Source organism: Ascaphus truei, chromosome 4 (assembly GCF_040206685.1).
Source record: "Ascaphus truei isolate aAscTru1 chromosome 4, aAscTru1.hap1, whole genome shotgun sequence".
NCBI lineage: Eukaryota > Metazoa > Chordata > Amphibia > Anura > Ascaphidae > Ascaphus > Ascaphus truei.
This window is the reverse complement of record NC_134486.1, coordinates 33,630,352-33,658,306: the sequence shown is the minus strand read 5'-3', so window position 1 is coordinate 33,658,306 and position 27,955 is coordinate 33,630,352. Positions and strand designations below refer to the sequence as shown.

Genomic DNA, 27,955 nt, shown 5'->3' with positions numbered 1-27,955 from the left:
TATATATGCTTAGAAAGTAAAAAGGGTGAGGCTTTCTAAATTGAATATTTTTTTCTATTAATAGAAAGTGTAAGTTTAGGTTTGACAGTAAAGAAAATAAATAGGGGTGCTCTGATTTTTTTGTAAATGGTCTTATATGAATATACACACACCTTAGTTCAGTGCTTACCAACTTTGTATACCATATTTTGTCATTACCGCTCTTTCCTTCTTTCTTGTCATTTTAGTCTGTGTTTGTCAGAGTACCAATACCTATGTTTCACTGGACTCAATATTTCAAGATTTTTTTTTATCTTTTGTTGGATTTATACCCCAAATATTTTTTTCTCTTAGATCCTTGAAGGGAAAAAATCTGTAGACAAACTTCAAGATGAGTTTGAGCAACAAACCGCTGAACTTTCCGAGGTGGGATACGCTCCGTTTCCTTTTCGTGGTTATCGCACCCACTTGCTAAATTTTAATCTGCTCCTGTAGCGAAAAGTAACCGTCTATCTCTTATAGACATACTTCTATCATATGTTCAAGTGTTCTGGTTCCCATGGAATGTATTTGTTTAAAGCAACGGTGCTCAAACTTCTTGAGCTGCCCCCTCTCCCAATGGCTCGGCGGTGACCCCACCGCGTCAATTGACGCACGTTGCCATGGCGCTGTGTGACTTCACATGACCCCCCGGTGTAATTTGACGCCGTGTTGCCATGGCGACGTGTCACCAAAGAGCCGTCTGGCAGCAGGTAAGTGAGTTACAGAGGCCTCACGCCTCCCCCGGCATTTAATTTAAATGCCATGGGGAAGAGCACGGGGCCTCTGTAACCACCGTGCCCCCCCTAGAAATTCTCCCGCCCCCCTGGGGGGCGCATCCCCCAGTTTGTGCACCGCAAACTAACTTTAAAGCATTTTTAAAATGATTATTGAAAGCTTTTTTATGAGATTATTTCCAATTGTTTTTGTTTTTAATTCTATAACATTGTAGATACATCCATCTTTATATTTCGGAATGTAGTGCGTGCAAAAACAGCCATGTTACCGCATAGGAAATAATTGTTTTTCTATTTAATAATTTTTGAATATTTGTAAAATTATATCCTTATGATTTGTTCGGGCTATGATACCTTTTAGCGGACCAACCTTGAGATTTCTGTAGAGACAACATTATTGTGTACTGAACTTCCAAAGCATCACAGGTCTCTACAGGAATACTGACCGGACACCGGAAGACCTGTGAGGTTGTGATGGCTCTGCACTTTGATATTATCTGAAGGACTCTATTGTTGGTACACTCAGATGTGTCACAAACTGCAACAAATCTGCCCTTTTGTGTTTCAGCTTCAGATAGCCTTAAGTGAGGCCAAACTAAGAGAGCAGAAGGTGCGATCTGACCTGTTCTGTGTGCATGAGGAGAACTCCAGGCTCAAGGAGAGGAAAGAGCAGGTACGTGAAGCATCGGTCACTGCAGCAACTCGGTCAGATAACAACTTGTGTCCCCATGTCTGCATTAATCTCCTATAACGTCTGCATTAATCTCCTATAACCCGTTTCCACTGCTGAGCCTTGTTCACATGACTTTTTAATAACCTCTTTGCAGGGTATGTGTGTTTGTAGAGTTGTTTTTTTTTTTTTTTTTTAAAGTAGTATCAATCTAGCGCGCAGAAATGGTATACAAGACATAAGAATGAGAAATGTGTAAGAAGGGGATAAGAACATCAGATCTATTTTGGAAGAAATTAGTTTCTGGCCTTTAGAGATTACAAGCCATTACATTTTGTCATTGAGTTATGGGTTAAGAGCTGTCTTGGCCCCTTTTTAAACAAATGTTCATTTTTACATTACACATTTCTAACCACATTAAGTTGTATTTGGAGACATCTGCTGCAACAGCCTGTGTCAGTGCTCCTTTGATTGCACCTGTTTACAATTATTATCAACCACAAAATTCTTCTCTAAACCTCATCCTAGAAAAAGCTTGCTTATTACTGTCTTACACAGTTCTGAACCGCCTAAAATCAGCTTATAAGCATCTGGTTGGCAGAGTAAACCTCTGTGATATTTTCCCTATGAGGATAGGGTTTTGGAGCCCGACGCGTTTCAGACAGTGCAGCATTTTTATTTTCAAGGCAGGGGAAATTCCCTCGTCTCCCTCCCCAAACACAGAATGCTGGGCCAGCTCCCTTCATGGCAGTTGTAGCACCAGAAGACGTACAGGCAGGCATCCTATACATGCGTGTAAAAGTTTTGTACAGACAAAAAGAAAACATTGGAGGAAAAAAAAACCCACTAGATTGTAAACTTAAATATTTATCTCAACAAAATTGAAGTAACACATTGATCACACTTACTAGCAGATTGAAAGAACCCTTTTTTGCTGCCAGAACGTCCTTGACAATGTTGTGCTTGGGACATTCTGAGCCCAGCAGCGTGGGATCGCTCCTCCGGATATCCTCCTCCTGTTCTACTCGATGAAAAGCAGAAATTACCAGCAAGCCTAGATACAAGTGACATTTTTGACATTCGTGGAACAACATCAAGGCCGGGCGTGACAGCTGTTGCGATGTTCACTGAACATCAGAAAGGCATTGATGAGATTACATCTCAATGTCTTTTTTTTTTTTTTAATCAGCTAGAATTTGCTGGTGTGGAGGCCTTTCCGAATGCATGTGGCGAGAGGTTACACTGCATTAGGAATGTAACGTCTTTTTTAGGTTCAGCATAACCCAGCACAGGGGTAAATGAACGTTTTTTTTCGAGTGTTCCAGTGCCCATTATTTAATCTCTAGGACAGCTGCGTTGTTGTGACCCATTTCCAACACTGAAGGCTGCATGTAACGGTCTGCTTAATCTCTGCAGCTACTGAAAGAAGTGGAGGAATGGAGTGAGAGGCAGCGAGAGCTGGATGAGCACATCAAGTTGCACCAGAAGTCGCATAAAGATATGGAGGAAGCGCTGGCCTACAAAGAAAATGAGATAGAGGTAAGTCCTTTATGCAAAGCATTGTTGGTGCATTCATTCTTATGCCTGGTAAACGAAAAAATTAAATCCTTTTAGACACATACAAGGCTTCTGTCTTTTCAGTGTTGAAGTAGCATTGCTGCAATTGAAGGTTGTGCTGCATATATTTCACGGGGGAAAAGTCCTGTATTATGTATTCCTTGTTAGTCACACGGAGGAAGGAGGAATCCTCAATTTCGTTTTCTTGGCCATCATTCATGTCCCTGACTTAGATTAGGTCTACATTGGCCATCAAGATGCATACAGTATAGGATAGAGCAAGGATGTGCAAACTGGGGGGCGCGACAGATTTGGGGGGGGCCCGGCAGTTACAGAGGCCCCGCGGTATTCAGCGTGAGGATTCTTTACATTCACTTACCAGGTCTCACGTCTCCATGGCGCCAGGCATCAAATGACGCTGTGGGGGTCATGTGACGTTACATGTCCCCGCGTCGTCATTTGTCGCCGCATTCAGGGTATTGGCGGGGCGACCCAGGAGCCGAGCAGGCAGGGGGGGGTGGGGTGCGCAGCCGACGAAGTTGCCCACCCCTGGGATAGAGTAGCAGAAAAATGAAGAATGTAGTACCCGATTTAGCCACAGGGATGCATCATTTAGGTCAGAGGTGGCCAACTTCTGTCCTCAAGGGCCATCAACAAGTCAGGTTTTAAGAATATCCCTGCTTCAGCACATGTGGCTCAGTCTTTGAGCCGCCTGTGCTGAAGAAGGAATATCCTTAAAACCTGACTTGTTGGTGGCCCTTGAGGACTGGCGTTGGCCACCCCTGATTTAAGTCTTCAGCTTGAGCAGTTAACGCCATAACAAAAAAACTATTGAGATTTAAACCCTCCGATATCAACACTGGATTGCTTTATTCAAGCTGTACAGCACTAAAACAAATTCTGTGTTGGTCATCTATATCAGGGGTGTGCAAACTGGGGGACGTGGGATTTTGGGGGGTGGCGCGGCAGTTGCAGAGGCCCTGCACTCTTCCCTGAGCCTTTTAAATCAAATGACGGGGGACCGCGCAAGGCCTCTGCAACCTCTACTTACCAGGATTTCACCGGCTTCTGGAGATGTCGTCATGGCAACGCGGCGACACGTGATGTAACATTACATGACCTGCAGCGTCCTGTGACGCCGGATCATATGAAAGGAGGGGGGGGGGCGTGAGTGCTGGGGCTGGCAGAAACTTTGTGCGCCCCCTGATCTATATGTATGTTTCTCAAATTGCAAAACATCTTTTCCTTGGCCATTCCCCTTTCAACCACTCAGAACTCAGAACTTCCAGCTCGGATGTACCCCTCGCAATAGTCCTTTGGAACATCTATGGTGCTTTATCCACATTCGCATCGATCTGTGTTCATAGGTTTTGACCAATTGCATCATGCAGCTGAAGCAGTTTGAAGAGGACTCGGCACTGGGAGAGGATGGGAGCCGTCAGCAGGCGGGAGACGCGGATCTGGCTAACGGAGCGGTTCCAGGTGCTTAGCGCCTAAAGCGTACAACTGTGATTGCCTTGTTTGAAATGTCTAGCCCACGCTCACATTTCTTTTCTTTCTAGATAAACGTAATGAGAAGATGAAGACGCAGATTAAACAAATGATGGATGTCTCGAGGGTACGTATCTTGCTTATGCAAGTAGCAATTTTTTTTGGCAAGTTTTGAAGATTGCTTTTTACCTTTAATGGTGCATAACATCTTGGCTTGATCATTTTAGTACTTAATACTTGGCATTTACGCAATTCATTGTAAGTACTTACACTTAGTCTGTCAAAATATATTCTGTGTTTAAATTGTCTTTAAATTCATAAATTCTCCAGCAGTTTTTTGGTATAGCGGTAACCATATAAAAAGCTTTTTAAAAACATGTTAACAATGTTCACTACTGTGACCTGTACAAGGCTGTTACTTTGGATTCATTGCAGTATCTGGTTCTTTGTGAAAACATCGCAATTAAAAAGACTTGCAGGAGCAATAAGCCCATATTTTGTGCCTGCGATTTTAAATAAATACATAGGAATCTGTTAACATCTGATCATTTAATACACAATAAATATAGTTGCTAAGCTTCATCGTTCAGTACTTGACAGCTCTTTCTTAATGTTGCCAAGTGTATTTCTTACCGTTTCATTACGTTCTGCTGGTGTTGCCTTTTAATAAAACTCATGTAAAAAAATTATTTAGTTGTCCATTAAAATGCATCGCAGCCTGCAACATATCTTATTTAGACTTAAAAACGGGAGCACCTCTTCCTGTTAACTTTGTGGTAAGCTCCGTATTATTGGTATTGTAACATAAGTGGGTTATCTTAATTATTCCTTTTCTTAACAGTAACTGTCCATTTGTCATGTGTTTTATCTTGGGTTGAATATATGATGTTATTTTAACCCGTCCAGGACATAAAATGTGCTCACTGACATCCTTGCTATAGGGATGTTCATTGAGTTTGTCATTTGTTTTCTGGACTATTTCTTTCTTCCTAGGTGAAAACGACTTTATCTATAATCGAGGAAGAAAAAGACCTTTACCAAAGGAAGCTGACTGATGAGATTTCTGCACGACATGAGCTGGAAGGTGGGCTTGGAAAGTACTATAAAGATTTGTATAACCTGTCACTTGTGAATATATACGGTCACGCATACGATTAAATGTGGAATATATCCATAATCATTTAATCATGTTAATATGCGTTTTTCACATAACTCTAAAAAACGTTACAGTGCCATTTATTATTTGAGGAGGAAATGGGGGGAGCCAATGCCGCCATCTAACAGGTTTTCCCTATTTCCTAAAAAAAAATGTTCCCCTGGTATTTTCTTGTCCTCTGCATCTGTTGCTATAATCCCGGAGTTCACTTTACTTAGGACACCTTAGTCCTAAATGGGAATGACCTTGCAACCCATTCCACAGCCTCAGTACTGAAATGTTCATAGTGAGTATGAGGGTTAGGGACATTGTAGGTTTGGTTGTGGTGCAGAGCCAAGAGAAGGACCCATCAATGGCCAGTGGAAACAAGCTCTAAAATTGCTATAGCCATCCCTGATGATGGTGAATATTAACATATGCTATATTGTATAATGACCTCTATACACCTCCAACGTTCTACAGCTCCTTCTAATTAGGCACAAAGTAGCCAGAACCTGCAGTGCCCTTTGGTTTTCTAATCCACCGCAATAAAAGGAAAGTTCATCCCTGGGCGACAGGTTTTTTAAGTTGGCGTTTGAAGAGAGTTAAAGGAATCAATAGTGGAGAAAGTCAGCGGTTCTAATTGGAGAGCGTCTCCGTTATGAGAGTCATGTTCTGCATTGTACTTCTGAATGTCAGAGGTCAGGATAGAATATCAAAGCACTGCTGTTACATATTTAGCTTTTGTAACAGCTGAAATTTAAGAGCAGCACTTGGTACAGGGGTGGCCAACAGGTCAGGTTTTCAGGATATCTGTGCTTCAGCACAGGTGGTGCAGTAGAAGACTGAGCCACTAATTGTCACCTGTGCTGAAGCAGGGATATCCTGAAAAACGTACCTATTGGTAGCCCATTAAGACTGGCGTTGGCCAGCCCTGACTTAGTACAGCTAAAACCCCCTTATAACGCTGTGCTTGGGGCCCAAAGAATCACATCGCGCTATAAGCGGATCGCGTCAGAAATAATGTACAATTGTATGCACTGTACAATAAAGTATATAAGATACAGGCAGTCCTCGGTTATCCGACACAATGCGTTACTCAAAATGGCGTGTAAAGCGAAACGTTGTAAAGCGAAACACGCTTTCCCATAGGAACACTGTTTAAATGAAAGGTTCCGTTCCTGAAGGCATTTTTAACACTAAAATACACCAAATATTTTATGCAGGCAATAAGATATGCAGCACACACATAAATTATACAGTGTATATACTGTATTATATATATAATATAACATAATAAATAATATATTATATAGTATAATATAATATTATATAGTATAAAATTATATATATACGCTCTTACGACGCTTTGCAACATTGTTTATGTGAATGTGTGTATATATACACACATATACAACGTTGCAAAGCGTTGTAAGAGCGTTGGATAAGCCGTTTTGGCGTTGTATAAATGAACATAGGTATGCATTGCACAGCGTTGGATAAGCCATTCGTTGTAAAGCGAAGCGTTGTAAAACGAGGACTGCCTGTACCAATAATCGTGTTGTAAAGTATTCATAAATACGAAAATTCGGATTCGCGTTGTAACGGATCGCGTTATAACGGGGTTGAGCTGTTCCTTATTGTTTGACTATAAACTACCGCGTTAACCCCGTCCCTGCCTGAAATATCTGCTACGTAGTAAATTACTGGCACTGCTAGCAGCGAAGGGATTAATTGAAGATTAAACATTTTTTTTTTTTTAATGATTTATTGTATCCAGAACAAATTAAGCAACTGCAACATGACGGCAGCTCCTTGCAAACGGAAAAGACTCGTATGGACAACGAATGCAAAACCCTGCACCAGAAAGTGGAGATTCTCACTGAGCTCTACCAGCAGAAAGAGATGGCGCTGCAAAAGTAAATACATCTTTTAGTTTTCAAGGGATGCAGGCAGGTCATTCATTATTACAATGAAAACCTGCTGGGACACGACCCCAGCAGTAAGCACGTTTATTATGAGGCTCCTCGACATGCCACAGAATTGCCAACCTAACTCCATCTTCAGATTATTGACTTTGTAACTGTGATGGAAGTATTGCATAAAAAAGTTTTGGCATTTACTGCATGATTCCAGGGAATATATTGTCAGATAACCAGTAATTCACTGTTTTATTTTTTTTGGGGGGGTGGGGGGAGAGCAGGGGTTTTTTTTAATGATGTTTGCTACTAAGATATATGGGATGGTGGATACCCAATATATTACTTTAAATATACTATAGCCAATTCATGTCCTCAAGGGCCACCAACAGGTCAGGTTTTCCGACAAAATCTGCTTCAGCACAGGTGGCTCAGTCGAAGACCGAGCCATCTGTGCTAAAGCAGGGATATCCTGAAAACTTGACCTGTTTGGTAGCACTTGAGGACGGGAGTGACCCCCCTATGAGAAATCACATTTCAGCAGCTTCAGTACTGACGAGGCCTTATCTTGATGGGATTAATTTGCTTCCAGTATTCTTTGCTGTCTTTCCACTCTTCTGAAAATCAACCCGGTGGCTTCAGGTTCAATGGATTCATTTATAAGCAATCCATATTTCGCTATATTAGCACAGCAAAGTATTACCATTTTAAGGTTTGTTTTAAAAAAAAAAAAAAAAAAATATTAGTAGTTTACACTTGACCACAATATCTGAAGAGGATATTTTCCATGTTGCACCACCAGTGCACAGAAGAGGCAAAAAGTTAGTGTCCTGTAGAGGTGTACACTAGATCTCCGTGACGGTGCTCTACCCAAAATGCCACTGATAATTAGCCTTGTTTATTAGATGCACCAATCACTCATGGCAAAGTATATTGGTGTGGCAACAATCCACTTGGCACAGTCCCTTTCATTGTGTTCCATTAGTTCAGATGTGTTTACTCTTTGTTCAAATGTAGAGTACGCCCAACAGCTATTCATTAAGCAGTACTGTGGCTGAAGAAATGGCATGCTGCTGTTACAGGGGGATACTGGACATGCCTGGGTTACAGAGGATGGAATATAGCAGTCATTTACAATGCATCAATGAAAGCACAGTTACAAAGCTATTCTGGCAAAAATGCAATCACAATTGAGCCGTCTTTAATGATGCAGAGCGGGGAGAGCTGCATAATATAATTGAAACACTTTCATATCATACATTAGGAAGGGGTAAACAACATTATTATTATTTATTTATTTATTTAACTTTTTGTTTGATTATGTAGGAAACAGCGTATACATTGACAAACACTCATTTATCTTATCTACCACAGTTCTCCACCCACCGATATTATACAGGTTTATTATTTTGTTTATGGCAGCAGTATGTATTATACAGTCAGTGGCATCTGTTTGCTTCGTTGCAGTTAGACTTTTTCTTATATCTGGTAAGTGCACATACATCTGAAATTATGAGCCCATCATTAAAAATGGTATGGTGAAGCTGTTGCATGACTAAGTGCTTTCTGTGTCTTGCTGTTCCACTACTTGTTGGGCACTGCACTGGTAACTGCAGACTTTGCTGTTGCGTTACAGAGATGAATGGTGGTTGTTTCTTTTTCTCCAGGAAACTGACCGAAGAGGAGTACGAGCGGCAGGAAAAGGAACAGAAGCTGACCGTGGCTGATGAAAAAGCCATCGTTGCCAGCGGAGAAGTGAAAATCTACAAGTACGCATATTTAGTCTGTTGTCTTGCAAATGTGAACGGGTAGTTTTATTGTTTGTGCATACTTAACTGCTGGAATAGACACTCTCCATCCATTAATTACAGACAAGTAATAGGAACCCAGGTATAATAACGTGCTACATGTAGGGGTGTTTCCCCGGGGAATCTAGTGGGAGGGCTGCAAACGCAGACCTCGCATACGTCATTGGGCCACAGCGTCGCTTTCACAAGCGTTACAATGAGAATCTCATGCGTGAATTAAACAGGAGCCGTAAACTGCCTGGGTCTATGCAAGAGACCGCTTTAATCTGCCCAGGTCTATGCAAGAGACCGCTTTAAACTGCCCGGGTCTATGCAAGAGACCGCTTTAAACTGCCCGGGTCTATGCAAGAGACCGCTTTAAACTGCCCGGGTCTATGCAAGAGACCGCTTTAATCTGCCCGTGTCTATGCAAGAGACCGCTTTAATCTGCCCGTGTCTATGCAAGAGACCGCTTTAAACTGCCCGGGTCTATGCAAGAGACCGCTTTAAATTGTCCGTGTCTATGCAAGAGACCGCTTTAATCTGCCCGTGTCTATGCAAGAGACCGCTTTAAACTGCCCGTGTCGATGCAAGAGACCGCTTTAAACTGCCCGTGTCTATGCAAGAGACCGCTTTAATCTGCCCGTGTCTATGCAAGAGACCGCTTTAAACTGCCCGTGTCGATGCAAGAGACCGCTTTTAATTTCGGAACAAAATCCCGTGGCTGAGGGTGACACGGGTAGACCCTAATCGCATGCAACTGTTGGGCAACAAGTTACCGTCGCTGCAGCGAAGAGGAACTTCCTGTCACGGCAGAGCAGTCATTCATTGTCCAGGTGGTAGGGGCTTTAAATGACCCGTGTCATTCTGCTACAAAATGTCGTACTGTTTTCCCAGAAGGAATCGTACAAAGCATGATCCATGCTACAGTAAATATCTTTTTTTGTTTTTTAAGTAATGAGTATTATATGCCTGCTAAACATAATATTTGTGCAAGGTTACGCAAATACAATTTCAGAAATACACTGCGTACACACTGTGACATTTTCCTGGATTACAGACTTCCCACAGTAGGTTCTGCATAGTTAATTCATTCCCATTTCTCAAACGCATCCCCATGTTCCAGGCTAGGTTTTTTTTTTTTACTTTTAATTGAAGCCAAAATGTTAAATTTCTTACCCAAGGGTAAAAACCTCTTGAATTAAGCTATTGTTTGTGACTTCATTCGCACCGCAAATAAAGTAAATCATGTAGAGGCTCTCTCGGTGTAGAAGACTTGTTGATTTATTGTATATAGTTTTAACTGAAAGTACATTATCCGCTACAGGACTCTTCCCTTCTCTTTCTTTTTAGTATATTATCCCTAGTTCTTTGTAGGTGACACTTTCAGTGAGAAGCGTTGTATGACGCAGGACATCGCTGTAAGTTCATATTCTCTATACAATCACTGTATTGTGTATTCTTACGTTATCATTTAAACTTCCAGGCAACGAATTCAGGAAATGGAAGAGGAATTGCAGAAAACAGAAAGGTCCTTTAAAAACCAAGTAAGAGCTGGATCACGTATCGCCTACATATATACCCTCTTCAGGGTGCATCAATTTGTAATACTTTTGGATAATTGCAATGTTAATATATACAAATGGTCTTGTTTTAGTGTTTTTAATTAACGTCTGTTTTTTGAGTGTCGAGCTTCATTGTTAAACTTCTCTAATAGACCAGAGCATAGACCAGATTGATAAAGTCCCTCCAGTTGCAGCCTAGAGCTGATCTGTGCAAGTGTCTCACTACATCGCCTCCTGAAAGGCCTGTAACCTAGATTTCCTGTAGTTTTACCCATTCAGTGCCAGAGGATCCTTCCACCTCTGCGGCTATGAACCCTGTGGCACTAGCAATCACTTGCGCGCTCACGTGAACGCTGCCTGGTTCTGGTGTGGTAAAACAATGAGGAGGGCTTTGAGTTTCTGTAATGCTTTTTACCTATTATACTCAATTGCCTTGTACAGCCAAGTCTGGCTTATAGGTGCGTAGTCGCCTCATTCAGGGTCCGCTGCTCCAGTATTTTGGACTCTGCAGCCTAACAGGTTGTGCTGGCGTTGCAATGTGTACACTATCCCCACCAAAAAATGTTTGGTTTAATAGTGACAAAAACCTACCACGGGTGCAGTAAAAAAAAAAATAGTAAAGCAAAATGGCTCTTTCGTGGTTTTTTTTTTTTTTTTTTTACTTTTTCCGTCAATTTCCAGGTAACGTTTTAAACAGCAATGTACGTTCACAAGCCATAAACAGGGCTTTTGGAAATGTAAAAAAAGAAATTTTAAACAACCCATTTCAACATTTTTTTTTTCACATTTCAAAATATCCATGAAGTATTATTTGGTTTAGCTCATGACCGGACACTAAGCTGTATTTACTTTGTTTCCTCTAGTGCCCTTTTATGCTGCTGTATTAATATAATTTATCTGAAATGCTCTACCACCCATATTGATATTTCCAATGTTGAAGGAATCTGCAACTTGATGAGTCGCAGCTCCCATGAGCAATAAATGTCAAGGGTGAGACATTGCAGTCTGTTTGAAACACAGAGCTAATTCTCAACTTCTCAAGTCCTAATAAAAATAAATCGGGTGATAATACATGGTATGATGCCTGTGACTATATGATGCTAAAAGCTAATGCAGTTTCTCTTTACACTTTTTTTTTTTAGATTGCTAGTCACGAAAAGAAGGCCCATGAGAATTGGGTGAGTATGTGGACATTGAATATGCTATACTTTATTTTTAAACAGTACCGAGCTTCTCTGTTTGCTCCAAAGCACAATAATTCTTGTAGAAGAAATCCAATATGAAGTTTACCCTGCACACATTTCCATATGATTCTATCTTGGTGATTTTCTCTGCTCCCCACCAGTAATAACCCGCTCAACAATGCTTCTGTGCAGCTGTGGTTAGTGTTTGGAAAGCTGGAGGGTACGATGGGTAGACATTGGGCAGTGATGTAGTGGGTAGTTAGGGAGTGTTCTTACCCTGGGAATTCCCTGTGTAGGGTGGTAATTTTGCCCTTCGCCAACTCTTGAGGGGCAATCATGAACGGACACCTCCATAGGTCATTCGTTGGCTTGTCGGCTGCCATTTTTAATCCCAAATAATGTTAAATTTCGGATTAATTTCTCCCTATGGTAAAACTGTTCCATTGCTCATCTAAACGATGACACCCTTTCGCAGTTCAGGTCAATTAAAAGAAGAAAAAAACAGCCAGTATTTATTCTGTCAGCAGCTGTACTTCATAATACATTTCAGTGTGTTAATGCAAACTCAGGAAGTATGAAGTGGAACACGCATGGGTCATGTACTTCATATGTAAGCACACCCCTCTCGGAACATACACACTGCCCCCGGAGCATTTTATTCTCCACCGTTTAGACTTGACATCGTCTTGCTTCTCTTCCAGCTTATTGCCCGGCAAGCAGAAAGGACATTGACTGAAGAAAAAAGAGAATGTGCAAACTTGAGACAAAAGTAAGATACATACATTTTTAGTAAATAATAAATCAAATAAAAAACACACAGATCCTGCACTGTTGTATGCAGTATGTTAAATGATTTACGGGACTGGTTCTTCTATGCATCTGTTTGCATGTAAACAGCTTTATTTTTATATCTGAGATATGGTGGATGTGTAGCACCATTCAGGATTGTGTGTATCATTGTGGCAATGTGCACTATATAGATCCTTATGAATAAAATCAAAGAAACCTGTTGGTGATATTGTATGTAATAATAAGGGAGGCCAGAAGGCAGGCCCATTGCTTGGAGTTTGTTGTCATCACTTAATTTTTTTTTATGTCTCACTGTAATATAGTGTAAACTTAATTTTGTTTTGTTCTCGGCCAAAGAGAATTACAAGCTCACACCTGATGACCTTTTTTAATAGCATTACGTAGGACTGCAACTAACGAACTAATGGCCGCCCCATATTTAATGGGTTTAATATTGTCTAGAAATACATTTGCAGTAGTATTTTAAAATAATCTTTGCAATGCCATTTTAGATGGGACACTTATTTTTTTAGTTCTTATCGTCTGCTTTTGTTTCTTACCACGTTATGGACCCTTCGCGTTTTCCTTCTCCCCTGCCCCTCTCTTGATTATTTATTACGGGAGTTGTGTTCAAATCGGATTGTTGTTATTGGGGTAGAAGAAACTAGTTATAGCAAGACTGAGGGAAGGTGTCATTGTCTGTGAGTTAAAATTCTGACAATTGTCCTTGTCCTACGTGGGACTTCCCCCTTTAAACCTGTTTTCAGATTACATTACTTAGATTTTTATATCCAAATTGACCTTTTAAAGCAAAGGGATAAAATGACTTTCAAAGCAACTCCAAAGTCCGTCTGTATTTTGCTTTCCACTGGTGCGGCTAGTGTAGCGGTAGCTTGATTTATAACACCCAGCCTGATTATTGTGTTCATCTGCAAGCCATCAACAATTGGAACCGGCTGAAAGCACAACAGTGCTTCAAACAAACCATAGTTTCATTATCTCTTCACTGGACTCTCTTCCTTGACATTCTTGCACATTACCTTAAAAGAGCAGAAATTATTTATTTTCTATGCTGGAGTGCTTGTTCTATTTTATGTTTTACAATACATCTGTTGTGTAACAGATTAGCAGAGCGCCTGTCAGGGGGGGTTCCCTTGAATTTGTAAGTGCACTTTTAACTGAGTGGCGACAATCGAGCAGTGGAAATATCCTTTTTATCTTTTCAACAAAGCTAAACTCTGAAGAAAAGAATAAACGTGCTTTTCAGAGTTTTATCAGGCCTTTTTTTTGTTAATGGACACTTCCATGATAGCTTAAAAGGGTGTTGGTGTGTTCACACTTTCCTGAGCATTTGATTGGCTTTAGTAATGTGTTATTGTACAGGCAATCTCAATATTTCAGTCTCCCAATTTGACCTTTTTTTACCGCCTGATGAAGTCCTACTTATCGGTGTATCCGGACACTGTTGTCATTACAAATGTGTTCTTCACCGTGGCAGATTGATTGAAGTCAACCAAAGGATTGCAGCACTTCAGAGACCATCCATTGTAAAACCAACACCAGGTAGACCCGAGCATCAGCTTCCAGGAAGAAGAGGTAGGATGTCTATATCATCATTTGGAAGAACGTTCTAATGTGGGGTCTTCATTTAAACCTGTAACAAATACAAAATGATGACCCACTTGTCAGAAGAAAAGGAACAAGGCGTGGGTTTTGTTTTTTGATGAAAGCCGTCGTACATAGACCGCATATGAGCAAAACATGTCCCACTTTTTTTTTGTCCAGTTTCCTACTACTTTATACCCATAGTCCCTAGTCCAGTGATTCCCAACCCTCTCTTCGGGAACCCCGTGGTCGCACCAGGCTTTAGGAGTAACCAATGTTACACAGGTGAATCAATGTAATTGGCATATGAATAATGCTAGCTTGTTACCACCGAAACCTGGTGTGGACAGTGGGTTTTCCGAGTAGAGGGTTTGGAATCACTGCTCTAGTCTAACCTCACAGCGCACATAATGCCTTTTCTTAGTGCCGTTTCTTCATGCCTTCACACTTGGCTTTTACTGTATGTGCTGCCGCTGTCTCTCCTGGAAGGCTGTTCCATGCACTCATTGCTTTTATAGTGAAGATGCACTTACTTTTCTACAAAGTCATTGACCCCTATTCAATATGTTAGGAAGTCAACTTTTCCAAGGAGACCCATTAATTTGAGCGCTTCACAGCATATTGAATAGGGACCGACCCTCTTGACCCAACGTTCCGAGCTTCCAAATGAATCAATAAAGCTAGCATCTAGAGGCTTCACTTGTTTCATACTGACATCTTGGCTGCATCAGTTGCTTATGGAATTATTTAAACTCCGGGCTATTTTATGCAACATCCGTAGAGACCTGTCCTATGTATACCAAACTTTATTTTTTTCCACCAAACTTTTTATTCTTTTCCACCATCAAATACAGGTGCCCAGAGCAGAGAGGACTCGTTTGGTCCTTCGCCTGTGAGTGGAGGTGCTCCTTCCCCTCCGCTGATGATGGATGTACCTGGTCGGTCGGCATCTGCCAACCTCAGCAGAACAGAGGCCCCCAAAGGAGACTTTGGTTAGTAACTTGTATCCATTTCCATAACTTGTAAATATTTACCTGCCTCAAACTAAGTCCCATTAAATCCTCAAGTCGTGTGTTACTGAGCCAGTGGTCAGGAATGTCACCTCTGTTATGTCTTCTGTAGTTAAAACTAATTGACCTTTCCAGACTTTGGCCAAGAATCACTAAATTATGCTAAGCCCCAAAGCAATTTTATGGTCCATTCAATATGGCCCATTGTATTAAATGTAATTATGGGTTGAACCCTGATATAGTGCTTCGTTTCTCTGCCAAGATAAAAGCAGATTTTATTTTTATGTTTAAGGAACAATGAGCAGAAATATGAGATGAGAGCCTTTGACAGCTCATTAATCCATTGGTGTCCAGAGGATCCTGCAATGTTAAGCTACATTTCAATAGTTTTGGCTCTAGTTTACTGTGCTTCATTTGATGCTAAAACAAAACACAAAGGGAGCCCAGAGCTACTTCCAATATCTTGAAAAAAGGGTAATTTAGGTCGTATTCAGGTATAGCTGACAAACGTGACCAGGATGCTGGTTACTGAACCTTCCCTTCAAAGTGGGGGAGAAAAACCCCCTAAATATCGTTAACCCTTTGGGCTCTCCAGGACGTAGCTACTACATCACAGGATCTGGGTGCCCGCCATGTAGTAGCTGTGTCCTGCTTGTTTGCTAGGGAAGATCCTGTCAGGACGCGATCTGAACTGGTGGCAGATACAAGGGAATGGTTCCTCCCCTTCCATCTCGTCATCAATGACGGAAGTGATCTCATGCTTGGAGTGCTGGAGGGTCCGTGGCACGCTGACTCCTCTGGCACTCAGAGTTAGAATGGTGTGTTTTCAAAGATGCCCAAACAAAATCAAATCTGGTTCAGATTGTTTTCAAAGTTATCAATTCAAACATATTAAATAATGTGAATCATCTCTTAAGTTGTGCACCTTTTTGTTTTTGGGGAAGTACAGCGTAGAAAGGTACCAGTGAGGAAAGTGCCTGTTTTTGACTCTCCCTTTTTTAAAATGTGCACTAGATATGCTACAACATTTTCAACTGTGCTAGTGACCAGTGGCGTTGTTCTATTAAATATGATTACAAAGTAATAATTGTCCCTTTTTTTTGTCATGAAGGTGCAATGGACAACCATCCAGGGTCCAGGCGTCCACCACCTGATATGTCTGGGAGAACTTCTGCTCCCGGTGCGTTGCTTTCTGTGCGCGGGGAACATGGTGGTTGTGGCAAATTTGACTATCTTAGGCCCGGATCCACAAAGGGTGCTAAGCCGTAGCACTCTCATGTATATGCATGGAGTAAAGACGTACTAAAGCTTAGCACCCGTTTGTAGATCTTATTAGCATATCTACAGCTGAATAAGGCTGCGCTTATGACGGTGTCGCGGCAAAACAAATGTATCGCCGGAATAAATTATTGCATTGCCGGAATGCAAGGAAATGTGGCCTTTATTAAAACCAGAAAGAAGAAAATGCCCCTTGAAATACATAGCAAATTTATCTGGCCGTGAAACATTACACTTTTTCATAGTTTGATAAACCTTTTAATAGGTTTAATGGGTTGTTGGATGGTTGTAACCAGCTTGTTCCATTGGTGTTCAGTGCAAAAAAAAAGTTAATTGAAGTTACCCAATTTTTATTTATTTACCTTGTGGAGCATCTATAGATTCTAGTACAAATTGTGCAAAGTGTTTAAAAGAAACCACACAGGCATTCAGTATTCAAACCTCGAATGTTAAGCACAGAGTGTACATGAACAGAAGGGTTTGATTAGTGGGTTGCCTGTGCAAAATGTGTGTGTATTAGTAGAAATGTCCATATAGCTTTAATTGTTTATACAATGATTTGTAGCTAGAAGAATTGAAAATTGTCCCTTTAAAAGTGCCAGCAGCACTTCTGAATCTTATGTTATCGTCTTGATTACTGAAAAGCAGTGTTACTTTGGGTGCGATTTAAATGCAGACCAATAAATAGTAAAGTAATGCAGAAATCCGTGATGGACAAAGCATTTGTTAGTAACAATGCAATTAGGATGTTTTCACCCTATGCTGAACCTATTACCATTCATGAATACTTGTCTGCCCTCTAGTGGAACTTGGCCCCACCGCAGGATTACTTAACAGTGGTCCCAGAACATCCTCTCCCTCGACAGTGGACGGCATGGTAAGTTGTTCTCCGCACACAAATCTCCCGTTTGCCAAACATCCTTTATTAATGATTTTTTTTATATACTTAATCCTGTTGCATTTTGTGTATGTCCCTTCTTACCTCATTTCTTCTTGTAAAACCAAAAGCCATATCCAACTAATGAGTCTGAGGCCACCGGTGTGTCTGCTAGTTCTCTTCCGTTGGAGGAACCCGGAGCAGTAAGTACTTGGAGGCTGCGGAGTGAGCTGGGTTTTCCGTGGATGCTTCTGGTGGAGACGACGACATGCCTTAACATTTTAACCTGCTTGTATGTGCTGCACAATAACACATGCCATTTCCATTGTACTACGTCCTTCCTAAAATTGGAGACGCATGGCCTGCCCGCACAGGCTCTTTTTATGCTTCTCCTTAAGAATTGTCCCAAAATGGTAGAACAAAGCAGCTGTAAGCGGAAAAACAGAGCGCAACTGTGAATGTCTTAAAAAGTTCAGTGTCTTTGCCTTCAACTTAATTGGCAAGTAAGACCTGATTTGCAGTAATAAAGTTGTAATCGCACCAATCCTGAAGAAATCTGGGTAGTGCTACCTTTTCTCCAAGCAACAGAAAAGGTAATGACTGCATTTACCATGTTCTGAATAACCAGTGCATGTAACAAACAGTGCGATAGCAGTGCCACCAATTAACACAATGTGACGTATTTGGACAGCCGCCAGTACGCACAGTCCTCATCATTTAAGGAAGTAGATGTTTTCGTTTGGGCACATGCATGAGGGCTGGAAGCATGGGGCTTGCTAGGTGTCTTTCCCTGGGGGTGCAGGGTGTTATTTTTTATTTTATTTTGTAAGATGTATGACCTTTGTTTGTTTGTCGCTTTGATGTTTCTGCTATGTGAGGCACCCAACACCATCTTTAATCTGTAATATTATCTTTTATTTGTATGGCATCAACATATTTCTCAGCGCCGTACAATGTGGGAGGGAGGTCAGTAGCATTGTCATGCTGAGTATGCTGAGTATAGGTATCTTTTATGCACAATAGTCTGCTATTCTGGAAGTTGCACGCTTTACATAATTTATAGACTCAAAAGCTCCGTCTCTGGGAGTTTGTAAAAGTTTTATTTACTGGCAGTGACCAGTTTAAAGCAAATCATTGCTGGCTACAGTCGTTAAACCCACAATCCCTTGTGTATTAAAAAATATGACTTCCGAGAGTATGAAGTTCACACTCAGGCACTTAATAGTTGTATTCTTTACAACTGTAAATGATTGCTGTAAAGAACATTGTTATTAGTACATGTATGCTCTTATTTAATGTATATACTTACAAGGCGCATAGTACTCCTTTAATGCTGTAGTGTAGTAATGTAAGCACTGCATTAATAGACTAGATATAACCTATAACGAATGTGTGTTAATACTCGCACTGGTCTTCAGTGCATACATGTTGAGAGATACCAGTTTTATAGTTTGCTTGATCATTGAGTGCAAGATACTGCATCTGCACACTACTGAACTGACGTGTGACTGCAGTGAGAATGAATACGGAGCTGTGCCAGCTGGCTCGATGTAACAGTAGACTACTCCAATATATTTCACTGATTCAGTGGTCCATATTTTGGCTTTAACTCTTCACCTTTATTGGATGAAGCATTACATTTTGAGAACTTTCAAAGTTTTATAATAAAAAAAATATTAAGTATAGTTCTTTCTATTAAATGTAAAGCAAACGAGTAAAATCCTTATTATAACCCCTTGTTCTTCATTAGAACATCACTTGACATAGCACTGGCAATTCAAATTCCTAAAGGCTACAGGCTCAGTACCACAAGATTGGCGTAAAGCAGACATGGGGCCTATATTTAATAAGGGAGCTAGATTACAACCAGGGAATTACAGATCTGTAAGCCTGACATCAATAGCGGGGAAGCTACTTGAAGGTTTAGTACGGGATGATATTCAGGAATACCTAATGGCAAACAAAATTATTAGTAATAGCATGAATTTATGAAGGATAGATCATGCCAAACTAACCTTATTGGTTTCTTTGAGGAGATAAGTTGGAATTTAGACCAGGGTAATGCAGTTGATGTGATCTACTTAGATTTTGCAAAAGCTTTTGATACAGTTCCACACGGGGTTGGTGTATAAAAAATAAAGCAAATTGGACTCTGTGACAGAGTGAATGAATGTCACCAGTCATATACCTGGCAAACCTATGTTTAGGCTTGCAGTGCAGCAGTGACGAGGTTAAGTTTCAGTTGAGAAGGGCTGCTTAATTAGTCTGACCCCAGCTGCATAATCAAGGTGTTTTAAAACTCCCGGGCTGTACACACATGCAAGCTAGCTGGTCAGGAGACAGGACTGATATACTGAAGAGATTACTGCTATACGGTCTGTTTTTCAAAGTACGTGTGTGATAACTGTCTGTGTCCTGCATGCTGAAGAGAAGCTGCCTTGTTTTCTGTGCTGAAGAGAAGCTATTTTGTTTTTGTATGCTGAAGAGAAGCTATTTTGTTTTTGTGTGCTGTATGTTTTTAAGGCTCAATAAATAAGCCTTATCAAGAGAACCCGCGTGTGTGGTTGCATGTACCCTGCAACAGACTCTGTAAAAATATTTGCACCTGGATTGAAAATTGGTTGCAGGATAGACAACAAAGAGTTATAATTAATGGAACTTTTTCAGGGTTGGTACTGGGACGTCTGCTTTTTAACTTGTTTATTATTGACCTTGAGGTTGGTATAGAGAGCAAAGTCTACCTCTTTGCTGATGATACTAAATTGTGTAAGGTAGTAGAATCAGAGCAGGATGTAATTTCTCTCCAGAAGGACTTGGATAGAGTGGAAAGTTGGGCAGGTAAATGGCAGATGAGGTTTAATACAGATAAATGTACGGTTATGCATTTGGCAAGCAACAATAAACAGGCAATTTACAAATTAAATAGGGATACATTAGGAGAATACTTGATGGAGAAGGATTTAGGAGTGCTTGTAGACAGCAGTCTTGGTAATAGAGCCCAAAGCCATGCAGTAGCTGCAAAGGCAAACCAGATTTTATCTTGCATTAAACAAGCGATGGAAGGGAAGTAAACCTAATTATTCCCGTTTTTATAAAGTATTAGTAAGACCACACCTTGATAATGGAGTACAGTTTTCGGCACCACTCCATAGAAAAGGCATTATGGAACTAGAGAGAGTGCAGAGAAGAGCCACCAAATGAATAAAGGGGATAGATAATCTGATTTATGAGGAGGCTAGCTAAATTAGATTTAGTTACATTAGAAAAGAGGCGTCTAAGAGGGGATATAACTATATACAAATATATTTGGGGACCATACAAGGAGCTTTCAAAACAACTATTCATCCCAAGGGCAGTACAAACGACACATGGTCATTCCTTGAGGTTGGAGGAAAGGAGATTTCACCAGCAACAAAGGAAAGGGTTCTTTACCGTAAGGGCAGTTCAAATGTGGAATTTATTACCCATGGAGACTGTGATGGCGGATACAATAGATTTGTTAAAAAAAAAAGTTGGACATCCTTTTAAGAAAGTAAAGGTATACAGGGATTTACCAAAGAAGTAAACATGGGAAGGGTTATGATCTAGGGAGTAATCCAATTTGCCAATATTTGGAGTCAGGAAGGAACATATTGTTCCCCTTATGAGATATCATTAGATGATGTCACTGGGGTTTTTGTTTGCCTTTCTCTGGATCAATATACTGTAAGTACAAATATAGAATAAAGTATCTGTTGTCTAAATTTTAGCATAGGTTGAACTTGATGGACGCATGTCTTTTTTTTTTTTCAAACTTATCTACTCTGTACCTATGTAATACACTTGCTTGTAAGTGTTCAATATGGATTTCATTCAGTAAAGGTTTGATATGGCTGAAGCCTGAAAAGTGTTTTATTTATGTAAACCACCTTCTTTCAACTAAGATCTAGTGAAAGGGTTGAAGGATCTCAGTTTGATTTTTATGTATTTTGTATGTGCGGATTTAAAACGTGTATTATGTTATAAACAGGTTGTTCCAGGAGTTAAAGGTTCACCTTCGTTTCCTGGAACACCAGTAATGAACTCACCTGTGCCTGTCCATCTGATGTCACAGCCACCTTGTCGTTTCATTGGCCCACCTCCACCAAGAGGACACTTTGGAGGCCGATCGCTTCCACCAACGCTAAGTATGACAACAATTCTGCCACATTTAGAGAAAGAACAGAGGGATAGGGAGTGATCACAGGACCATACCAATTGAATAATGTAGTCAAATATATAAGTGAGGTAATCAAAGAGATGGGTGCAAACTGTGAACTGAAAAGTGAATCAGAAAAAGGGGGGAAGGGAAACACAAAATGAATGTGCACCCTAAAAGAATTCACTTATATGCACACCAAACTAGTGTAAAAATTAACTTTTAATAAATTCCTTAAAACATATATTACCAAAGTAATGTGTAATGTGAATTAAAAATGTATTAAATCAGAAATATCTGGCATCCGTGTCTTTGATTATTGGAGTCGTGCTATCCCAGATGTCCACTTAATATTAGTGGGATACCAGAGACAGGGGATGCTAAGAGTCAGGGTGTTAACCCCTCTGGAGCAACGATGAGACCCAGTAGTAAGAGTATATAGTGGTTCACAAGTAGGTGGCCAACAGATTAAGCTTCCTTGCTAGATGGACCAGCACTGCGTACTGCAATGAAGGCTTAGGTGTATTAAAGTACAAGTGCCTGGATAATAAAGCTAGCACATATAGTGTAATGATGATACAGACACTGCAGCATAAAACTGCCAGACACAGCAGTGCTGGGGTGAATAGCACAGTGATAACTGTGAAAGCGCCTCACATAGAGTGCAAGGAAAGCAGGCACACAAACTGTGAGAATAAATAAATGAACGACTAACTGCTAGGGTCTGCAAAGTTAGAACCAGGAGACTGCAGACACTACATTAAAACAGCTCCAAGTAGGAGACTGACAACATTGCGCGTCCCACTCCAGCAAAGGAGCTTCTTCAGGGACTACTTGTGAACCACTATATACTCTTACTACTGGGTCTCATCGTTGCTCCAGAGGGGTTAACACCCTGACTCTTAGCATCCCCTGTCTCTGGTATCCCACTAATATTAAGTGGACATCTGGGATAGCACGACTCCAATAATCAAAGACACGGATGCCAGATATTTCTGATTTAATACATTTTTAATTCACATTACACATTACTTTGGTAATATATGTTTTAAGGAATTTATTAAAAGTTAATTTTTACACTAGTTTGGTGTGCATATAAGTGAATTCTTTTAGGGTGCACATTCATTTTGTGTTTCCCTTCCCCCCTTTTTCTGATACATTTAGAGAAAGCACTCGTGTTTCAACTAAAATCCCTCACAAGACGGGAGTTTTGCACCCAACATATAGAACAAACAAGTATTTGAGCAAAACAAGTCTAAATCGAGATTGTCAGCTATACTTAAATTGATGCATGTCTGTCAAATTATCAAGGAAATTCTCATCACACAGTTAGTTGCTAATTTTTGGGAACAACAAGTTGGCAACTTACCTTTCAGCTTCAAGAAAGAGTACTCCTCTATTTCATCATTTTAAATAGTATTCAAATATTTATTTATTTTTTAGGTAAATGGTGTCAGTATTTTTGGCAGATACAGTACAGCATGATAGACAAAACACTGGACTTAAAACATACAAAAAATCGTTTTAGCTCAGTGGTATTGATAAAATGTAGGGAACATGGAGTCGCTCTGCAAAGCTTTAAAAAGGAAGGACTATAATAGGATAGCCAAGGATGAGAGAGTCACTAAAGTCCTAGACGAATGAAAACCCACCCACAGGTAGCAAAAAGTTATCCATAGTACGGTGCCGGGGTGACCCAGGTCCGGCGGCTGGACGACGGGGGTTGGAGGCGGGTTATTATTCCCTCCTCCCCTGGCCATTTATCATACCCCTTCCCTACCTTTTCCCTACCCCTTTACCTCTTCTTCCTCAACCCCTGACCGTCCCTATCCATCTTTCTCTTTTATTCTGTTACTTTCCTCTTTCTCCCCTCCGACTGGCCATTTGATCCCCACGGTTTGGGGCTTGTCAGTTTCTCAATTTAAGATGAGGGTACTGTTCCCAACCAATGTACAGTAGAAGCCAGGCGATAAGACTAAGATCTTTCTCAACCGGTTAATGTTTCCCTAAACTTTAAAAAATGATTGTATTAGGTACGGAAGAATATTTGTAATGTTGTTTTATCTGATTTGTATCTTCTACCTAATAAAAAATGTTTATACAAAAAAAAAAAAAAGGAAGGACTAGATCCTTGTATTTAATTCTGAAGGGCATGAGGGACCAGTCAAAAAAATCCATAAGTTGTCAGGCTTTTATTTCACATAATTGGTTTAAATTGTGTTCACAATTGTTGTCATGCGAGTGTAGTAATGACATGAGAATTTTTATGAAAGGGCTTGCGTTTAAACTTACTGAAGGTATTTTTTCTTAACACAAGTCTGATTCATTCCCTCTTTCCTGGATTGTGAACACAGCAAACATTAAGCAAAAGTATGTATAAAATAAAATGTATAATGTTTTTGGTAAAAGCTGTGTGTTTAGGATTAGATTAGTTGCTGGTGGAAGTACTTTTCTCACATATCTTTGTTTTAGAAAGATTCATAAACCAATTTCAATAATGTTTATTTAGTCCACTTGCATTTAGCAAATACAATAGGGCCGTATATCTCCTTCCATTTGAGCCAACGCTATATATTCAAAGTTGATCTTTAGAATATAAGAGAGATTTAGAGCGGGTGAAAACATTTATAGTAGAAAACTTTTTTTTTTCCCCTAAGATATTTGTAATTAAAATAAAAAAACACATGTAGTATTAATTTGTCATATTATTTCAAGATTAGCATGGTTAAACACATTGACAACATTGATCCCCTGTTCACTTTTCTTAGCCTTGCTGATATTTAAATGTAAATGTATTCAATATTGTTCTTCTCTTTTCAGTGCATGGCCCCCCACCAGGAATGAGAGACTTCCCTCCAAGACCACTGATAGCCGATGGCCCAGATCCAAGAAATTTTGTCCGTGGACCACTTGGCTCTAGGGAATATCCACTACGTCCGGCGCCGTTGCATGGTCCTAGGGATTATCGCATGCAACCTCCAGGTGCAAGGGACTTCCCACCAGGACCCCCACCTCCAAGAGCCAGAGACTTCCCACCAGGCTCTCTTCCTCCTGGAGTCAGAGACTTCCCACCAGGATCTCTTCCTCCTGGAGCCAGAGACTTCCCACCAGGATCTCTTCCTCCTGGAGCCAGAGACTTCCCACCAGGATCTCTTCCTCCTGGAGCCAGAGACTTCCCACCAGGATCTCTTCCTCCTGGAGCCAGAGACTTCCCACCAGGACCTCTTCCTCCTGGAGCCAGAGACTTCCCACCAGGACCTCTTCCTCCTGGAGCCAGAGACTTCCCACCAGGACCTCTTCCTCCTGGAGCCAGAGACTTCCCACCAGGACCTCTTCCTCCTGGAGCCAGAGACTTCCCACCAGGACTCCCACCACCAGGAGCCAGAGAATACCCACCTGGTGGCAGAGAGTACCCACCAGGTGCACCCCCTCCTGGAGGCAGAGACTACCCACCAGGAGGCAGAGAGTATCCACCAGGTGCTCCCCCTCCGGGAGCCAGAGAATTCTCTCCAGGCCCGCAACCCAAGGGAGTCAGAGAGTTCATGATGGGTCCCCCACATGCAGGAGCAAGAGACTTCTTGCTGGGCCCCTCGCATACAGGAGTCAGGGACTTCCCTCCAGGACCACATTCTGGGTCCTTCCCAACAGGTGCTTCACTGCCTGAGCAAAGAGCTTTCCCATCAGGCCCCCGTCAATCCACTCAAATAGACCATGTAAATGCTCAAGACCATAAACCTTAATATTACAGCTAAGGAAATGGACACTGAACAATCTTTTTTTTCACTGCACAAAAGATTTAATGGTTTTAAAATGGATGAAAACGTGACTGGTTGACAAACGTCTGATTTATCATTTCATGTGTCTTATATTTGCAATAATAAATTGAATTCTCTTTAATATCTCCGGAAATATGTTAATTATTAATTGTAGAGTGAAATGTTGCTGAATAATCTGAAATCTGATTGTTTTGTAATTTCATAAATGCAGAAAATACCTGTTATTTTATTTTTCTCTTAATTTAATTATAGAATATGTAGCAAGTATTTGTGAAAAGAAAATATAATGTCATGAATCTATGAAAACATTTCCTGTGGAAATACATTTATTAAGAGTAATATTCTATTTGCTTTTCCACTACCTTAATTTACATGTTATATACCACTGGTTTACATAGAATAAATAATTGTTTAACATCTGGTACTAAAAACCAGAAGCACACATATTGCTGTAAGCTGAAGAATATTAATAAAGAATAGAAAACATGCACTGTAAGTCTCTTATTTAATGCATGTTAAGTAACGGATTTTTGATTGTTGAAGTATGTTTTGATATCACTACGACTCAAATATTTCCAATTATTTCATTGTGTTTTGCCTGCTTCACAATGGGCCCTGCTCAATTTTATAGTAAAAAGCTATACAATAATGTAACAAATTAACCAACTTCCATTTCAGCTAATATGCATCTTTAACTTTGTGTCACCCGCTTCTCACAATATTGAGTAAGGGGGTATATATTTTAGTTGGCCGAAAATGGTTCTCCTTGGTGCAAAGATTTTGAAAAAAGGGTGTACGGCATATCTTTGATTTTCAATGTCTATTATCTGTTTCAGCAAAGCCAACTCGGGCTGGAAGGGGTTGGTTTTGCTGAAGATTGCTCTACTGTACTTACACTATTTCCTTTCTTGCATTAAGGCATGTGGAAGTGGGCATTTGTGAGAGCGTGGGTAGTTCTGTGGGGAGGCAGATATATTGCGTTATGTTCTTCTGCCTTCTCTTCTTCACTCTGTAGCACAAACTCTCAAGATCTTCTGGGCTGAACATACCATTTAAAGCGCAAAGGGGATATAATTGGACATTTGAAATCAAAGGTCTACCCTTTTTTTAAAAATCTTTGCGCCAAGGAGAACCATTTTTTTTCCGATAAGTACATGACTTTCTGGTTTTGAGAAGAACCAATGGGTTCTCTAGGCTGCCATTTCCTAATAAGACACATTTTATGTTTTGGGGGAACATTCTAATTGGATACAATCATTGATTTATTTATAATAAGGATCACGGGGGGGGGGGAGAATGATTCACGATAATTTGTAGGCTTAATGCTGTGTGTATGTTTTTTGTTTTTTTTGTATAGATTTTACGATTCAAAAATTGGCTAAATAAATTAATGTTAGTACAAAATGAAGTGTTAACAAAACATTATATAAAAGGTGTGATGGGAAAAATTATTCATGGTAAAGGCCCTCTTAGCTCAAAAAAAAATTTTCATGACGCATTCATCCTTCAAGAAAATCCCTTTATTTATCATTAGTTTTAGTTTTGTGTTGGTCTCCACCTTCATGATTTCATCTGATTTTTTATTCATGGAAGAACATGACCTGCTCAACCAACTGGTATGGCAAAAAAAAAAAAAAGAGGGGATGAGGGAAATAAAACTGGACCTTTCCATATATCAGGATTAAAAAAAAATAAGCATTGAAAATGTATTTAAAATGTATATAATTGACTGGAAGGCATCAGTCCCCAAAAATGTCTACAAGGAATTGCAGGCTCTAAGGCTAGTCACGTAGGTAACATCCACAGGTAATATTCTGAAATATAAATTTCTTTCATCTGGATGACCGTTAGAGCGGCCTCATGCCAAGATCCTAAGGCTCGCAAGATTGAATTACTAAAAAAAAATGTATATTTAACAGCAGGAGCTGCAAATAAACCAGCTGTATCTGTGGGATCAATAGCTAGAGCTTTTCGGAGATTGTTGCATGGACCAATATCTTCCAAGGGGGAGACAGCACTGAAATGTCTTCCCCAGTGAGTCTGATTCTAGGGGTAGTGAGTGCCCCTTTAAGGGATTCTGGCCCTATTCAAGTCAAGGGGCCTGAAGTGGCACCAATCAGGGAGCTTGCCAGTAGGTGAGGGAGCCAACCTGAATTGGCCACAGGATGACTCCATAGCTCCACCCCTGGCCAATCACACATGAGGGGGTGGGGCTGACACGTGGCCAATGAAGAGGTCACATTTCACAACAAAGAACTCCCTCAATGGGCGTGAAAAGCCGTGCCTGCACAGGAAGAGGGGCTGAGGGAGGCGGGGGTTCCGCCAGCCATTTCTCCTCGCTCGATGACCCGCCAAAGAGAACCCCAGACACTCAAGACCA

The 27,955-nt window shown here is 40.6% G+C and overlaps 1 protein-coding gene across 5 annotated transcripts in view; it reads left to right on the top strand.

Annotated features, from left to right (window-relative positions):
* MIA3 (MIA SH3 domain ER export factor 3) overlaps positions 1-26,061 on the top strand; it is a 104,742-nt gene extending 78,681 nt beyond the window's left edge. Inside the window, exons 13-30 of one of the 5 annotated variants that reach the window (XM_075595555.1) lie at positions 334-405; positions 1,324-1,428; positions 2,842-2,964; positions 4,350-4,464; positions 4,545-4,600; positions 5,467-5,557; positions 7,389-7,527; positions 9,195-9,296; positions 10,801-10,861; positions 12,022-12,057; positions 12,765-12,832; positions 14,351-14,448; positions 15,312-15,449; positions 16,579-16,647; positions 17,549-17,622; positions 17,754-17,825; positions 21,632-21,788; positions 24,620-26,061. In XM_075595555.1, coding sequence (XP_075451670.1) covers positions 334-405; positions 1,324-1,428; positions 2,842-2,964; positions 4,350-4,464; positions 4,545-4,600; positions 5,467-5,557; positions 7,389-7,527; positions 9,195-9,296; positions 10,801-10,861; positions 12,022-12,057; positions 12,765-12,832; positions 14,351-14,448; positions 15,312-15,449; positions 16,579-16,647; positions 17,549-17,622; positions 17,754-17,825; positions 21,632-21,788; positions 24,620-25,539 — 2,496 coding nt within the window. In that variant the 3' untranslated portion in view covers positions 25,540-26,061. Of the gene's footprint in view, positions 1-333; positions 406-1,323; positions 1,429-2,841; positions 2,965-4,349; positions 4,465-4,544; positions 4,601-5,466; positions 5,558-7,388; positions 7,528-9,194; positions 9,297-10,800; positions 10,862-12,021; positions 12,058-12,764; positions 12,833-14,289; positions 14,449-15,311; positions 15,450-16,578; positions 16,648-17,548; positions 17,623-17,753; positions 17,826-21,631; positions 21,789-24,619 lie in introns of those variants that run through there. The other 4 variants (XM_075595556.1, XM_075595557.1, XM_075595558.1 and 1 more) reach the window with 4 other exon arrangements.
* Positions 26,062-27,955: the final 1,894 nt, after the last annotated feature.